Source organism: Phoenix dactylifera, chromosome 4 (genome assembly GCF_009389715.1).
Source record: "Phoenix dactylifera cultivar Barhee BC4 chromosome 4, palm_55x_up_171113_PBpolish2nd_filt_p, whole genome shotgun sequence".
NCBI lineage: Eukaryota > Viridiplantae > Streptophyta > Magnoliopsida > Arecales > Arecaceae > Phoenix > Phoenix dactylifera.
In genome coordinates this window covers 29652357-29668827 of record NC_052395.1, presented here as the reverse complement: position 1 = coordinate 29668827, position 16471 = coordinate 29652357, and the positions used below count along the sequence as shown (strand labels likewise).

The window sequence follows — 16471 nt, the reverse complement described above, 5'->3', positions numbered from 1 at the left end:
GAAACTCTAAGACCACTTGCAGTTTCATCTTGGTTCTGGTAAAAATTGAAATGATCCAGTTTGATGTTTCTGACACAACTTCAAGCATGGGATTTACCAGTTCAGCTTGCTAATTTTTGTTATGCCATGAATGCTTAGTGGAACCTTTCCTTTTGCCCCTTCTCCAGAGTAGCTCCCCCCTCCTCTTCAGAAGGTTGATAACATTTGCGAACTTATGAACGGAATCTAATACGTTGATGGTCCTACTCGGATAATGAATCTTGTGTGCTTATTTCTGCTTACACATCAGAGTTTGAATAGGCCAACTATAATAGATGGATAACATTAGGTAAAAAGCTTGTGTCGAGGCTTATTTCATGCAATTAACGAACAAAATGCTTTACTGAATCCTATGAGACGCCTTCTGGGGTCTTGTTGGTTTTTGGGCTTGAAGATGCTATACTAATTCTGAATAATTAAATCCTCAATGCACTACACCGTCCAACATCTGTTGCATTAAACAAATAGTTCCCACCCAAAAATCAAATTTTCTCTGATCCCCAGAACTAAACAAATGGATCACCGCCGAAGGGCCAAAGCTAATTTGCTCTCTATAGTTTCATTTCATATATTGCTTATCGTTTAGGGAGGTTAATTGTCTTTCTTTCTCATGGTTAAACTTTGAATGCTCGTTGCTTCTAATTGGATCTTTCTGTCCTCCTATTGGATCGCCCCGACATTTATCCTAAAAGCTTCCATCCACTTTAAACTTGTCTCTCTAAAATCTGTGCCATGTCTCTGAATTAGGATCTGTGGATGTGGAAGTTTCTACGAGTCGCCCGTTATTCAGGCCGAGCCCCACTGTTCACTGACCGTCTTAAGCCAGAAGTTGCAACGACTTTAATTCCAGTGTGGCAGGTTTATGTCGATTGAAAATAATTGCCAAGTGGATAATGAAGCACAGTTATTCAGCGAATGTGCTATTGGTAATGAATGGAGATTAAAAAAGCAGTCAATTTAGCAGACAGAGGGCTGAGAGAGCAACAACCTGAATGAGCTAACATTGCAGAACTCCGAGAACAGCAGCCAGTAAGAGCTAAGAGATGACTGCAAAAAATTGGGAAGACCTTTCTAAATCACCAAAATAATTACCTAATAAACGTTTAGTCAGCAGGAAAAAAAGAGAAAGTGTTTAATGGATTACAAAATAATCTCATACATGGCTGTGTGGTCGGTTGCAATCAAGAGAAATCACTTGCAGAACCCAAAACAGTGAGCAAAAGCAACCGGCACAGGCTACAAAACCATGCCTGCACAAAATTAGACAAACATCTGTGGAATATCCAGTAACAATTACCTATCGAAGCCTGTGTTGGCGGAAACACATAGTAAGATTGAGTTAAATACAGATTGTATCATGTGTAAATGTACGACTATTTTCTTAATAATTATGGATTAAAAGTAAATCAGGATATAGTAATAAGTCAGTATACAGTGCAAAAATTCGTGAAGAATGCACAATGAAATGAAAAAGGCCGGAGTTAAAAATATATTTTGCTCTCTTGTCTAACAGAAACTAAAAGAAGCACACTTATTTACATGTTTTTCTCCAAAATTGGACTCAAACCACTTCTAAGTCATTCTCTTGAAGATCGTACAGAAACTATATTATAAGAAAAAGATGACAAATTTAGAGAATCAGGCATCAGATCCAACTCTGTCGAGCCATGAAACAACATGCTCGATTGAGGGCCTGTGCCGTGGATCTGGGCTGATGCATTTGCATGCAGTCTCAAGAACCATCAGAAGCTGCTTTTCATAGGCCTTATTCCAAATTGCAGCATCGAATACCAGCTCTTCCTTCTTCTCAGACTTCATCTGAAGCACCCATGTTACCAGGTCCCTGCACCCTTTAGCCTTGCACACATCCACAGGCCTTCTACCGGTAAGAAGCTCCAACAGAACAACCCCAAAGCTGAAAACATCCCCCTTCAGAGTGGCCGTCAATGTCTGGCTGTACTCGGGGGGAATGTATCCCAGAGTTCCTACAAGATCGGTGGTCACATGAGTGTCGTATGGCCGAATCAGCCTTGACAGACCGAAATCAGCCAAATGGGCTTCGAATTTTTCATCCAGCAGAATGTTGCTTGACTTCACATCTCGGTGGATAATGTTGGGCTCGCAGACTTTGTGCAAGTACGCCAATCCCCTTGCTGATCCCTGAGCTATCTTCAGCCTCGACTCCCACCTTAGCAGAGACCCACCATCCACCATCTCATGTAGCCAGTAATCCAGACTTCCATTCTCCATATACGAATATATCAGCAACCGATCATTACCATATCTGCAGTACCCTTTCAGCAAAACAAGGTTCTTATGCTGGGCTCTCGAGAGGGCTTCCACCTCTGCATGGAATTCTCGCTCCATCTGCCCGCAGTCACCAGAAAGCCTCTTAATTGCAGCTTTCGTTCCATCAGGAAGATATGCCTTGTACACCAGGCCGAACCCCCCGCACCCGATGATATTTGCTTGGTCAAAGTTGTTTGTGGATTTCAGAAGGTCGCTGATGGTTAGCTCCTTGGAGTCAGAATTTTGAAAGAAAAATACCAACTTTGAACCCGAGTCAGATAATCTGTGCGTCCTCTCTTCAAAATCCTCTTCATCTTCTGCATCTCCCACCTCCTTCCTTGACATATTAAGCAGCACAACAGCCAAAAGAAATGCAATCCCCACCCCAATACTGATGGTAATTCCAAGTATGCTACTCCTTCCAATCTTATTGCCCGCGCTCGATGGAATTTCAGGACTTTGCCCCATGACTCCATTTTTTTTACAAGAACCTGTGCCCCTGCACAATCCTGGATTGCCCTCAAAACTTGAGTTAGAGAAGGTGAAGAACTGCCCCCCAGCCGGGATCTCTCCCTGCAAGTGGTTATGAGCCACACTGAACTTCGATAGGAATGTGAGCTTACTCAGAGATGCAGGAATCGATCCATTAAGCCCGTTCCACGACAGGTCCAGCACCTCCAAGTTCTCCATCTCAGAAAGGGTGTCAGGAATGCTTCCGGTGATGTCGTTATTGCTCAAATCCAAGACATGGAGCGCCTTCAACTGCCCAAACTCAGGCCAAATCGACCCATTAATCCCATTGTCGTTCACACACAAAGATGGAGGAAAGCTCGAAACTTGATTGTACTGCAGGCCATGGATGCTTTGGTTGCGTTTAACATACAACGGCATACCCAGCGAGCTCCCATTCACCGAGCTGTTAGTGAGAACAAGGCTCTTCAGCTGGGTCAAACTCTTCGGAATCTCGCCACTCAGGGAATTGTTCGAGATGTCCAGGTATATTAGATCGTCCAGCTGCCCAATCCAAGCGGGAATAGTGCCATTCAAGTGGTTCCACGACAAATCCAAGACCTGCAATTTCTTACAGTCCACCAACCACTGAGGAATTTGACCTCTGAGAGCGCAGTTTCCGAGTGCGAGGACCGCCAGGTTCTCGAACCCATTGGAGATCCTAGGAACCTCTTCTCCAAGAAAATTCTTGGTGAGGATAAGTGTGGTCAAGTTCTTGCACCGCTGGAGAATGGTCAACGCCCCGGATATGTTATGAAAGCTATTGTTGGATAAGGAGAGCAAAGAAAGGGACGCGAGATTCCCGAACTCCTCAGGGATTTGACCCGACAGGCCATTCTTGGCAAGACTCAGAGTTCTCAATTGTCGGCAATTGGATAGGCTGGTCGGGAGAGAACCCTTGAAGTGATTGGTTGCGAGGTCAAGACAAGAAAGATGCGGCATACCGGTGAAGTTCAGATCGATAGAACCAGTAAAGGAGTTGTTCCTAAGATCAAGATCTCGAAGCATCGAGCAATGGGCTAAGGAACGAGGGAGCATTCCGGAGAAGGAATTGGAGGCGGCGATGAGCTGCTCGAGCATTGTAAGGTTCCCAAACACATTGGGAAGGCGACCGGAGAACCGGTTCACCGAAAGGATCAACGTTCTAAGGCTCGAAAGCTTGCTCAGCCTCGAGCTCAATCTACCAGAGAAGTCGTTGGAGGACAGCGACAGCCTCTCCAGCGAGACCAAATCGAAGAGGGAGTCAGGGAGATCACCTGCGAAAGAGTTGGAGCCGAGGTACAGCACTTGCAAGGTTGCGTTGCAGTCGAGAGCGCCGCCTCCGGGGAGCGGCCCCGAGAAGAGATTCGACGACAAGTCCAGAACCCGAATCGCCTGGGAGCCAATGCAGATATCGGGACCGATCCGCCCCGCCAGGGAATTGTTGCTGATGTTGAAGTAGGAGAGATGAGGCAATGCCCCGAGATCAAACAGAGACCCATTGAAGGAATTGGAAGACAGGTTCGCCATCCTGAGGCCCGCCATGCCACGGACCGGAGTGATGGACCCCGACAGCTCATTGTAGCCGAAGTCAAGAAGCTCAAGCAGGCTCAGATTGGAGAGCTCCTCGGGGATGCCACCCCTGAGGAGGTTGCGGGAGAGGTCGAGGCGCCGAAGCTGGTCCAACTTGCCGAGAGAGCCGGAGATGGTCCCCTCGAGGCCGCGGCCGGGGAGGAGCAGCCCGGCGACTCTCTCGGGACCGGAGGAGGATCGGTTGCTGCTGCGAGAGCAGACGATGCCCTCCCAGCTGCAGCAGGTCTCGGCGTCGGACCAACCTGCGAGTACGGAGCCACCCGCAAAGTTGGCGGCGAATTCCCTCAGGGCTCGGTGGTCGTCTTGGTTGCAGGCTGGGGCCGCGGCGCCGAGGAAGGGAGAAGACCACATCAAACAAACCATGAACGCCCACCATTTCAAGAAGGAAAAGGAGGAGGAGGAGGAGGAGGAGGAGGAGGAGGAGGAGCCCATCTGGATGTGGCCCTTGGCCAGAGAGACGAACCAGAAGATCTAAAAACCAAAAAGGATAAGGCTCATGCATGTGGGAGATGGGAGAGGGTGGTGGTCAAAAGGGGAGCTGGGGGAGACCCACATTCCCAAGAGGACTCCGGGATCAAAGGGAGAGGGGGGAGGTCACCGGCTTGTGGGCGAAGCAAGAGTTCCCTGTGGACCCAGCACTGCCCACCTTCCATGCCACCATTTCTCCCCTTCTTTCTGCTCCTCTCTTTTTCTCTCCTTTCAAAGGATGACTCCCTCCAGAGATCGGAACATGGGCGCTTCGTCCACAGGTTGGAGCTTTTAGTAATGCGGGCAGGCGCTGTTTCCGAGATATTAAATGGGAAAGCGGAGAGGATCAGCGGAGGCCGAACGGAAGGAGAAGAAGCTTCAAATCTTAGGAGAGATGGAGGGGGGGGAGGAAAGGAGAATGGGGGGAGGGGAGATAGATTCTGTCACCTTGGCTTGGATTTTGGTTCCTTGCGCGCTTTAGTGGTGGGTCCCGCGCTTTAATATGGAGTGGGTGCTGACCAGGGCAGGCAGCGGTTTTATGATGTCTTGCTTTGGTTCACAGATCTCGTGCTTTCTTTTGCTTTTTCAATGCGCTCTCAGCCGCTCTTGGACCTGGCGCTTGGGATTGTATTCAATGGCTGTAATTAATGAGCGGAGTGGTGGGGTTTGACGGGAGTTGGAAGGCTGTCGGCCGGACGGGTTGGTCTCCGACCGGTTTAACCAAGCCGGTTTGAGAATATATAGAACAAATTCGAATCTCAAAAATCTTTGTTCGCTGTTACGTTTTTTTACGCCTAATCCCGGTTGATCAAAAATTTTGTTTCCATCCCTCAATTTTTATAATTATTAAATATTTTGTCCTTGATTCTGTTTAAAAAAAGTGTATTTGGGTAAAAAAATATAAATAAATATGTAGAACATATGACTGGATATGTCTAAATATTAGTCTAATTGTATATAGTATTGAACATAACACAATAAATGTATAGGAGTAAACAAAAATTACAGTTAAATGGAGGACTAGATGCTAACTTCTGATAAAATATATGGCATGCCTTTAAGTTAAAAGCGATAATTAAAAAATCTAAAAAATATGCATATTTGAAAAATAGATATTGTGATTAACACTTTTCGTCGGATTATCAAAATTTTTAAATTATTTTTTAAAAATTTAAAAAGTGAGCGCCTCCGCAACATTTGTCGTCTTCTGGCCTCCATGACCATGGCATGATATCCACAGATATCCCTTCAAGCAATCCCTCTCTTCCCCTAGTTCTCTACTTAAACCCTACAACCCTTCTTGGATCCTCCATGCTCTCGATCCCACGTTCACCCCTTCTACTCTGATTTCTTGGCTCATAGATTGTTTGTCCGCTCTGCTGGTCGGAAATCCGTAAAAGATTCTGTTTTTATTGCCAACCAATTTGAATTTGGGCATTTTATTTGATAATATGTATGAATGAGCGCTTAAAGAAGCACAAATGTAGTTAAAGAGTCATATTCTTTAAAAAAAGAAAAAAAACTTCGACGTACTCTTGTTGACAAATGTGTTTCATCAAAACTTTTAGGATTTAATATTTTTATCTAGACTAATATACTATAAAGTAATTTTTGAAGCCAATAAACATATATCACTCATATTTAAATCTAGTTATAAGATAAATCACAAATTAAATAAGTTAAAATTACCGATCAAATTCAATTATATGCGAGCAAATCTGACAAGTTTAATTATAACCATAATCATGGCTAATAAAACTTTGATTTCAAAATAGACTTTCAAAATGCAGTAGAAAAATATGGTTGCCCATAATTACCAATCTAAATTTAGTGTTGGCCAGTTGGAGCCTACTTCAAGTATTTGGTTGGCCTAAAATCACGCTGAACTGAGTTTCCTCACCATAATTTATTTTAGAGAAAGAGTCAAAGGTAATCTAATAAAGTAGACTCTTGCTCAGCCCACTTGTCTCAAAACAAAGCATGCTTTATTTTTTTGATGTCCAAACCAAGCAATTCACAAAGCCGGACTCAATCGTTTAGACTGGCAGCTTAATTCGACTGCTCCACCCACCGACAGGAAGAGAGAGGGGTGGGTTGCAAAAAACCCGAAGAAGACGAACATCGTCGCGGACCGGACCGGGTCGAACGGCTTTGGACCGGACGCACGCCCGTAGGGAACGGAGTTGTGCCGGCGAGCGGGCGGAGACGTGCGATTCCCGCAGTTCCCGGGTCAACTGGGTTGCGTGCCTTTTGAATCAGGGCAGGCGAACCCCACTCTCTTTTAAATTTTTTATCTTTTTTTTGCCCGGGAGGGGAAGGCCGAGAGAGGCCGTGGGCCCCACCGGCCTAGCTTGAATCTCACTCCCGTCCACATCCCCATATCGAGACGCCCACATAGGGAGAAGAGTGCGTGTGCTGAAACCTCGGTCTTGATGTCATAAAGAAATGGAAACAGAAGACGAGAGCCTCCCGATCTGGAGGGTACTGCAGAAGAAAAAACGGTAAAATTCGATCCAATATTTCGTAGTCGATTAGTTAATATATTAATTAATCATATTATGAAACATAAAAAAAAATTATTGGCTTATCAAATTATCCACCGAGCCATAAAATATATACAAAAATATGAAAAATGTATTTTGATAATTCCTTTAACAACTTTCATAAATTGTTTATTTTTTAAGTTATACAATCATGATAATCACAATTGTTATTTGAATAAAAATAATCATCACTCGAATAAAAGTAATCTACTGTCTAGATTAAAAATACAATTATCATGATTATTACGAAAAATAAACGGTGCGGTAACAAGGAGATACAGGATCCAACCCATCCATTATAGGAGAAGGAATGCGATATTATTGTAATATGAAGTAATTGAGAAATTAGGACAAATGATTTAGAGTAAGTAGGTTTTGGGCCCTACTAGGACTTTTTTTTTTATCTTTTTTATGATGCAAATTACTAATTATTTTCAATAATAACTACCATTTTATAGATGATTTCTTATGTTAGTGACTTCTAGTAAGTGCTTGCCGGTGCATCTCCTTTACAGAAAACTTTTTTTATTCAGATAACTTCAAGTATTTAACTCCAATAATAAACTAACCGTATATGATCGATATAATATTATCAGCCATTTTATTATAGTTGGTTGATAATTAACTAATTTTTTTTTTGCGTAAAAGAGTATACTAGGAAAAAACAATGGTCAGAGTTGGACCTCATCAGTTAGCTAGGATCACCTCAAGGAGTTTTATGAGCAGGCCGTAGCTAACAAGTTCATTTTGATTGGACTAGTTCAACCGTCCAATTAGCCGTTCACAAGAGTCTTGGGCCAAAATTTGGATTAATTTAAAACTAAATAAGTTTCGGGTTTGTTTAACTGGCTTAATTGAGCTAGAAGTGAAGCATCACCCTTGCTCTTTTGAGATCTGAAACGAAGCTAGCAGCAGTGGGAATTGACGTGGTTGCTGGTCTTAATAGTCATACTTGATTCCGGATGAGATTATTCGCTATTTGTTTATTGAAAAGGTAAATGGTTATGTTGCTGGCAGACAACGCAATGTTCTTCCTGGCATTACAATTGTTGCTGCTGAGAATTGATATGATTGAGGCACCAAGCTAGTGAAATTGTTGGAGGGCTCAACGATTGCCGGTTCAGGCTGTGAAGATCGGCGGAAAGTCGAGGCATGTGCGAGATAGCATTGGGAAGTTGAGATCGTGTTCGAGCTTCGCTCCAACATCGGCCCTGAAACAACAAACACCAAGAAGCTTTCTTGTCAAAGAATATCTAACTAGCACGCTTTGATGCCTAAGTCAGAATAACTCTCGAAAAACAATAGAAGTTGCGAGAATGATCGAAGACGTATAAGAGCTCGAGAACACTTATGTGGAGAGTTTCTCGAAATTAGATTGTATAGACGAGAGCCAGTGACTATCACCAAGGGATTCATGCATACAGATCAGCCATCTCTGGCAAACCATCACACGCTCCGAGGATTACGTGAGATTGTTTCACACACATACCATGCTTTGCGCGTCTCACAGGCGTGATTTGGAAAATTGTCTGCTATCATAGCCAAGTTGTTGCTAGCTGAGAGAGGATTTTGAAATTCGAAGAACTTTGCGAGCTTTTGGATAGGCCACGTGGGGGGCTTTGTGATAGGATGGAGGTTTCATGGAAAGGTCTAATTGGCCAGTCTTCTCTGTCGGCTGTAGTCGATTCCAAAACATCTCAACAATATTTTAGGAAGATACAATTTAGTTTCATCCTTCAACTACCATACTCTTCACAATTTCATTATGTCATGTTCCTTTTTGAGGACAATGGTGACCGGCTCACTACCATTTCATGGAGCAAAGGTTGAGTAGGGTCCTACAACCACGAGTGGACTCACTCAGCCAGTACAACAGAGAAGACCGAGGCAGGCCGCCAAGCCTATAGGCCTCAGAGCAGACACAGTAGGGGGGACCCTGGGACTCAATACAGGCTTCAAGAAAAGTATGCATGATGGATGTCTTTGGAATGCTGATCTATCTATCTATCTATCTGCGCTGAAGTATGGTTGTTTAAGAATTATTATCTCATTACCAGGAATTAATAGTGAAGAATCCTTCTCGTAGCAACACGAAAGAAATTAACATCATACAATCCCCTTGCACTTCAAAATATTCAAGAAGGGCAACCAAGAAAACATAAAAGGATCAAGAACATAAGCCTAGAAGACAATCTTCCTAATGGTTCAGAATGTCCAAGTGCACGAGCTCTTTTGTGAAATTCATCTAGAACAACAATTAAATGCAGTCTATGACTGCTAAGTACCTCTCCAATGGCTAAAATGGATCGGGCAACCCAACCCCTTAAATATTGTGCATTTGGAAAAGTCTTATTTTGTACATAGACTTTCATTAGGCAGAACTTGGGCCAGACTTTGGATAGGCAATGGTACGTGGATTCGTTTCTGGGATGATATTTGGCCATACCACTCTTCTCAGAGATGCATGCAAGAATTTTGAAAAATTCAAACTATTTTCATGACCTTGATAAACTTTATGAAATAGGAGGGAGAAAAAAAATTCTCTCTTCCTATTCAACCGCACATTCAAGAGCATTTAAGAGCATTTGGCTTCAGAAGACTTTTTTTTTTTTACAGTATAAATAAATATTCTCTGCCAAGGGAACATCAGAAAAAATACATGCTTTATAACATCAATTAGGAATTGATAAGCCAACCTGCATTTATCCTGTCTTCCTCTGAGCATACATGACTGCCTTCCAGATAGACACCGAAAGCAATATACTCCCTGTTATTGTTTTCAGTCAGAGGAAGATATCTTCTTTCCCAGCCCCAATTCAGGCTCCAACATGCCCTCAAGATTCCTTTCATTTCTAGCTTTAATCTTCCTCAAGGATTTCAGAGCAAGGATAATGGTTTTGCTGCAGGTTTTTTGTGGTTGGTGTGGACGCCAATCCCTCGCCCCCTTCCCAAGCGACCAGCATCAACGTACTAAACAAGGAGCGGGCTAGGATTTTGCTTGCTGTCCCCGAGTCCTTCATGAAGCACCTTCGGTATTGAAAGATATACATCTAAACCAATGAAGTCTGCAGGCTCCAACCAATCCGATCGGAGAGAAAAAAAATTTTCTTCAATCCACTCACCTCAAATCTTTCAAAAAATAACTAAAAGAAGATAGAAGAATTTCGAAAATACAGCTAAAATCTCTTTTCTTTCATTAAGGATTAAAAACATGAGGTACGTAGCCTCTATTTATAATGTGAAATCCGTCTTAACACAATTTGATTCGTTCCTCTTTCTAAACCTTGTAAGATGCTTTTTCCTAAAATAGATATTACTAGCAGAAATCTTCTAAAAAAAAGCTAAAAATTTTGCGAAGGTAAATTTCTACTTGTACAACATCTCTGCCTTCTGTCGCTCCATTTGATTCTTTTCGGATAGAAAGCTATCCTGATCAAAGACTTACCGAAAAGAAAACTTTTGATTTGATCAACCCCTTACATACAAGATTGATTAAAGGCGACGCCATTGCATTCGTACATAGCAATCGAGATATAAGAGATTTGAAGGTTAAATATAATAAGCAATATTTTAAGAAGTGTTTGTTTTAGAAAAAGGACAGTCACAATTACAAATCAAATGGATCTTTTAGGTTCTCTGTCAACTAATAAATCAGCCCATAAATTACTAATTCAAAAGAAATCTATGGCTCTTCCTCATTTGTTACCACAATAACCTAACATCTACAAACCTCGAGGTTCTAGTGGGTTATGCAAGTTCACCGAAAGCAAGAAAAGACTTGTTGATCCATGCAGGTGGGTTGGAAACACTCTAGTGCTTACCTTTTGTGCCAAGACTTTTATTTTCAGAAAGACCGCGTCCAATTTGTCTGCTCCTCTCACAATCTCAATCAATTACATTATGGAAGGGGGTTCATAAAGTGCACGTCCATCACCTGCAATATACAATAGCCATTATTTAAAATGTAAACTTACTTCAACTACTCTGTACTTGTGTTTAGTGTTGAACAAATAAGCTTTTGTTAGCTGATATACAGATACCCAACATCATAAATTGTTGGGGGAAAAATGGACCATCCCATAAATATAATCAGAACACCCGAATCCGACGGCAGGCCGAGCTCATGCAGACCAAGCTCAGAAGGCCGAGCCCAGAAGTCCGAGCTCATGCAGGCCGAGCCTAGAAGACCGAGCTCATGCAAGCCGAGGCCAGAAGGCCGAGCTCATCGTCCACATGCTGCGGCCACGCCCTGCAGTAGTCTCACCGCACAATGCTTTGCTTGCCGGCCACGCCACGGCATATCAACCAGCCTAAAGTCTCAGGCCATCCACGGCAATTCGTTGACTCATTCAATCCCGTCCAGTCATCCACAGCAACTCATTAATGCGCCACTCCGTCTTATTCAGCTGCCCACGCCAGCTCATTAATGCGCACGACCACGCCCAATCATGACGGTAATTCATTAATTCGCCCAGTCACATCTCAGGTAACCTGGCACCCGTCCTATAAAAAGGGGAGCTTCTCCTTCTAAAAAGGGGGCTTCGGACTTCTACATACAGTCCATCTCCTTCCCCAAAATTAAGCCCCCCTCTGACTTAAGCATCGGAGGGCCGCCGCCGGAAGCCCCGGCCACCGGCTTCTTGCAGGTCCCTCGGAGGACGCAGCCCGCCGACGCGCCACTCTTGCCAGAGCTCCTCCTTCTCAGCCCGTGGTTGCCCTCGGGTCCAATTTCCAGCAACATAAATAATCCCATGTATCTGTGTTGATTGCTATAATGTTCATTGTTGCAGTTCCAAGGAAGTAACTTTCCAAAATCAAGTCACAAAAACCACAAAAATGTTAACACAGAATGACAGAAACAGACTCAATAAGCTTTAAAACCATGCAAAAACTGTAGCAAGTGCATCCTTTGATTAGAAAGATATATCTGCTGATGGTCCCATGCATGTATAAACAAAGTCAATGAGTCTAAACAAATCAATCTGGAGTAACTATGTTGGTCTATCTTTTACTCCATAGTCAATTCTTTATATCCCATTTTCTTCTTTTCTTTTCACATTCTCTAATTTTAATTTCTCATTCTCTTGAATATGCTCTTCTTATTTTGCAGTGCAATTATAATGACTAGTACTTTATCATATGGTATGTGTGGAATGAAAGTGATTATTGATTAAATTATGTTGTAATCATCCATATGAAATCAATCAGTCATGCAAGATATATTTTGTTATTCCTATCCTTATAGCACCCATTGGCAAAACTAGTAGCGAAGTCAGACATTCAATTGCTAATGTGTATGATACCTTTGGAGTTACTGGTGTAGTGCATCTCTAGAAAAAGAAATCACGATGGACTGAACCACTAACCATAAAATCTCATGCAATGATGAAGAGTTACACTTGATAATATGTAGAAGCATTATTTAGCAGGATAAATTAGATAGTGAAGCTCAAAATGAACTAGTAACTTCAAAAAGAAGATGCCTTTGTAGTGTGTCTGGCACCCAAAATAAAATTATTCAACTGGAGAATATTTCTAGGCATCACTTTTTTTCATGAGTTGTCTGGCAGGAAAAATAAGAACATGCTTCTGGTGATTCCTAGACTGCCTCAAAATCCTGCATAACACAAGCCCAGCCAAGCATTTTCTTCTGGAATCTGGAGTAGTATCTTCATCAGTTAGAAGGCCAGCTAAGTGTTTTTGAAATTCTGGAGTAGTAGCTTCATCAATTAGAAGGAAATAATCTCACGAGCATAACACATTGGAAAACAAGATCGACCATTCGACGAGGCTTTGTCAATACTCAAGAGATTATTCTGAATAGGCGCCAACCAAAGACCTCAATAAATGAGTCTCTTCACTCTGAAGCCTAGAGAATATGCCAGTACTATATTAATTTGCTCAGCAGAGAGTCAACATCAGCCAGAGAAAAACTAGAGTTTTTAAAACAATCCTAATTAAGCACCAATCAGAAATAAAAGATTCCTGTTGCCATAACTCATAAGGCAAAGGCATCCGCCGAGTATCTCGCGTGACAAAAATAGGAGCCTGTAAATGCATTTGATCTTCTTCACAACTCTGGGTGTGTATGCAAATATGCTATAGATAGTCAACATGTGACCGAGATATGTGTACCGAAATTATAAACATGTATTATTATCAGAATTCATACAATCAACAAATTAAGGCCTGCTGTCTCCGTTTATGATTCATAACAGGCAAAATTTAATTAAAGTAGACATGGTGTTCAGTAGACCTTGTTAATAATCCAGTGAGCCTATCTTACGTGCAACAGATAAGGCAATGACAAAAACCTGGGTTGGTCGGTAGTCGCAGAAGCAAGACAAGTGATAGAGATTGAATATTTCTTCTTTATGTCTTTAGGCTCTACAATTGCTTCAATTATAACATCTGCATTTTCTAGATCTTTTAAATTTGGAGTACAATTCAGACGGTTTACAGATTCAGCACCTAGAAGCTGTGAACCCAATGAAAAACACAGCAGAAGAATGAGCTTTCAGGACAAAAAGTTAAGGCAAACTTAGTAACATGAGAATTCTTGACACTACTTGGTTCGTTGACAGCATATTTGGAACAATAAGTGATCAAGCAGGATTCTAATTTACTAATGTGCCCAAGTCTCCAAGAAAACGATGTGATTTCCCAAACATGGGTTTGATGAGAGAATTCAATGAACAAGATGCAACATATTTACCTACTGCAAATTGTCAAGCATTTATAAAAATTATAATGCGCACATAGTTACGAATAAGTGAAATAGCTGTCAAGCTATTCAAAAGTACTCCAATTATGCATCCCTAAATAACCATCAGGAGTTATTTATCCAGACAGAAGACTTGAAAAGTAGGCCTCAGGTAGTTTACTTACTGCAGAAACGTAGAGCTTATCTCAACTAAACATCATCTGAACATTATGTCGATAAAGAGGCTTACTCAATACCTGACAAAAATGCAGTCAAGATAAAGAATTCCTACATAGAACATCTTCATATTTACTAATGATATCTAAAAAGGCCTAATTTTGATGTTCCATAGGAAAAACTTGTTTGGAAATGAATGATGGAATGCTTCAGTGAAAATGCAGCAAGTACTCTACTAATTAGTAAGATCTGCATAAAAGCAAAAAAGAATTAGGCATGCAAAGTGAATTACCCAACAAATTAAGCCTAGAATGTTAGCTGTGAAAGTATTATCTCAACTACATCAACATAACAAGTGATGTAACATGAAAGAAAGCCATCATCGTCATCTGAAATGTCAATTCTTTGGTTTTATTTTGTTTACGGATGTAACATGAAAGAAAGCCATCATCGTCATCTGAAATGTCAATTCTCTGGTTTTATTTTGTTTACGTTACGTCTACTGATGTATACTGATGATAAGCCTTCCAAATGCATAAGGAAAAATTGCCATTTTTTTACCTTATGTTGTTGCTGTGTAGGTTCATGCAATAAACTCATTCACTTCGTCTTTCTTATAGTTCCAATTCACATCAAATCTCTGAGATCAAGCAATTTAAGGGCCTGTTTGCGTCATCTAGCAGGATTCTTTTTTTTTTTTTCCCTCCCACATCAATGCTCGGGGGGTGTTTGGTGTTTGGTTGATATGGGCTATGCCCTGATGGGCGATCCAGTCCACGAATCGAGAAGAAAATCCAGCACGAATCCTGCTGGATTACCTAAACAAGTGAAAACAAACCGATTAATTCAAGACTCCGAAGCTTTCTACTGCCACTCTCTTAGACCGTAGTGGCAGACCACAAGTTAAGAACAGTAAGGAGAGCACCTGAGAGAGCTGGCCCTTAGACACAAAGCGGCGGACGGGAGCGGAGATGGCCTGGGTCGCACTCGAGAGCCGCGTGGTTGGATTCCTGGAATCAGACGGCGTAGCCCGCGACGGCGGCGAGCTGGACATCGCCCGAACCCTTTGGCATCGCCATGGCCTGCCGCTCTTCCCCTCATCATTCCAATTCGATGATTTATTCCGTTGTTGTTTTTTTTTTTTTTTTTTTTTTTTTTTTTTTGCTAAAACGGGGTATCATACTCGACGGGAACGGATACACCCAATAAGGTCAAAAAATAGGATACCTCGAAGTGCCAAAGGCAACTCCCCATCATCAATCCACAAGGTGCCTCCGGAGTGACAAGCTACATACGCAGCTACCCAATCCGCGGCGCCGTTACCTTCACGGTAAATATGCCTGGCCTGAAAGGCCCATCCATCCCTCGCCATAGCCCAAATGTCACGAAGCAAAGGATGATCACTACCACCACCCCTTGGACCCCTCTGGATCCAACTGATGACAGTGGCTGAGTCACCCTCCAGTATGATGGACCTAGCCTGTAAGACGCACCGGGCATGGCGAATACCCGCCCAGGCTGCTCTCAGCTCCGCACACGGAACCGAAGTGTCAAATAACTGACTGCCACCGGCAGCCACCACCCTGGCAGACGGGTCCCGAATAACAAAACCCGCGCCACCCCGTGTGCCACTATCCAGAACAGACCCATCAAAGTTGACCTTGAGGAAACTCGGGGGTGGGGGCTCCCAGGTGAAAAACACCGTACGGAAGGCTGCCGAAGCAGAATGGGAACCCCAGATGTCCCGAGCTATCAAGGTCCCTTCAACAGGGATAGTGTAACACAGCTCTGCCGCCTGAACGCGTGCCTTTTCGACCACAAATCGCGGCGACATACGTCGTTCGCCGAAAGTGCGAGCATTCCTAGCCAGCCAGATCTGGTAGGCAGTGCAGCTCGCTCGAACAATCTCCTGACGAAGCACCGGGGACTCCGAGCCCTGACGCATGGCCTGTAAGAACAGGTCCCTACAGTGCCATACCTCCTGTGGGACCCCTGCCAGACGCCAAGTACTCCTAGCCCATGAGCACCGAAACAGGGCATGGTCCACTGTCTCGGCCACACCACAATCCTCACACACCAATGGGATCCTCATACCTCGACCTCCAAGTACAGCTCTCGTAGGAAGACGGTCCCAGACCACCTTCCAAAGGAACAACGCTACCCTCGGGTG

General features: G+C 43.0%; 1 protein-coding gene and 1 long non-coding RNA gene across 7 annotated transcripts; both read right to left on the bottom strand.

The window, feature by feature from the left end:
* Positions 1–1499: 1499 nt before the first annotated feature.
* Positions 1500–5291, bottom strand: LOC103707186 (phytosulfokine receptor 2). Its single transcript, XM_008791590.4, has one exon. The coding sequence runs from the start codon at positions 4840–4842 to the stop codon at positions 1678–1680; it is 3165 nt and encodes a 1054-aa protein (XP_008789812.2). The 5' UTR covers positions 4843–5291; the 3' UTR covers positions 1500–1677.
* A 4720-nt stretch (positions 5292–10011) lies between these two features.
* Positions 10012–15405, bottom strand: LOC103707187. 6 transcript variants are annotated; one of them, XR_005511757.1, is made up of 4 exons: positions 15227–15405; positions 11462–15119; positions 11243–11355; positions 10012–10486 (listed from the first exon to the last, which is right to left on the bottom strand). It is a non-coding gene; the product is annotated as an uncharacterized LOC103707187 (long non-coding RNA). The 6 variants fall into 6 exon arrangements; XR_005511759.1 differs by having other exon boundaries at positions 11243–13290; positions 14310–15119; XR_003385731.2 differs by having other exon boundaries at positions 11243–14381; positions 14863–15119.
* Between the last annotated feature and the right edge of the window lie 1066 nt (positions 15406–16471).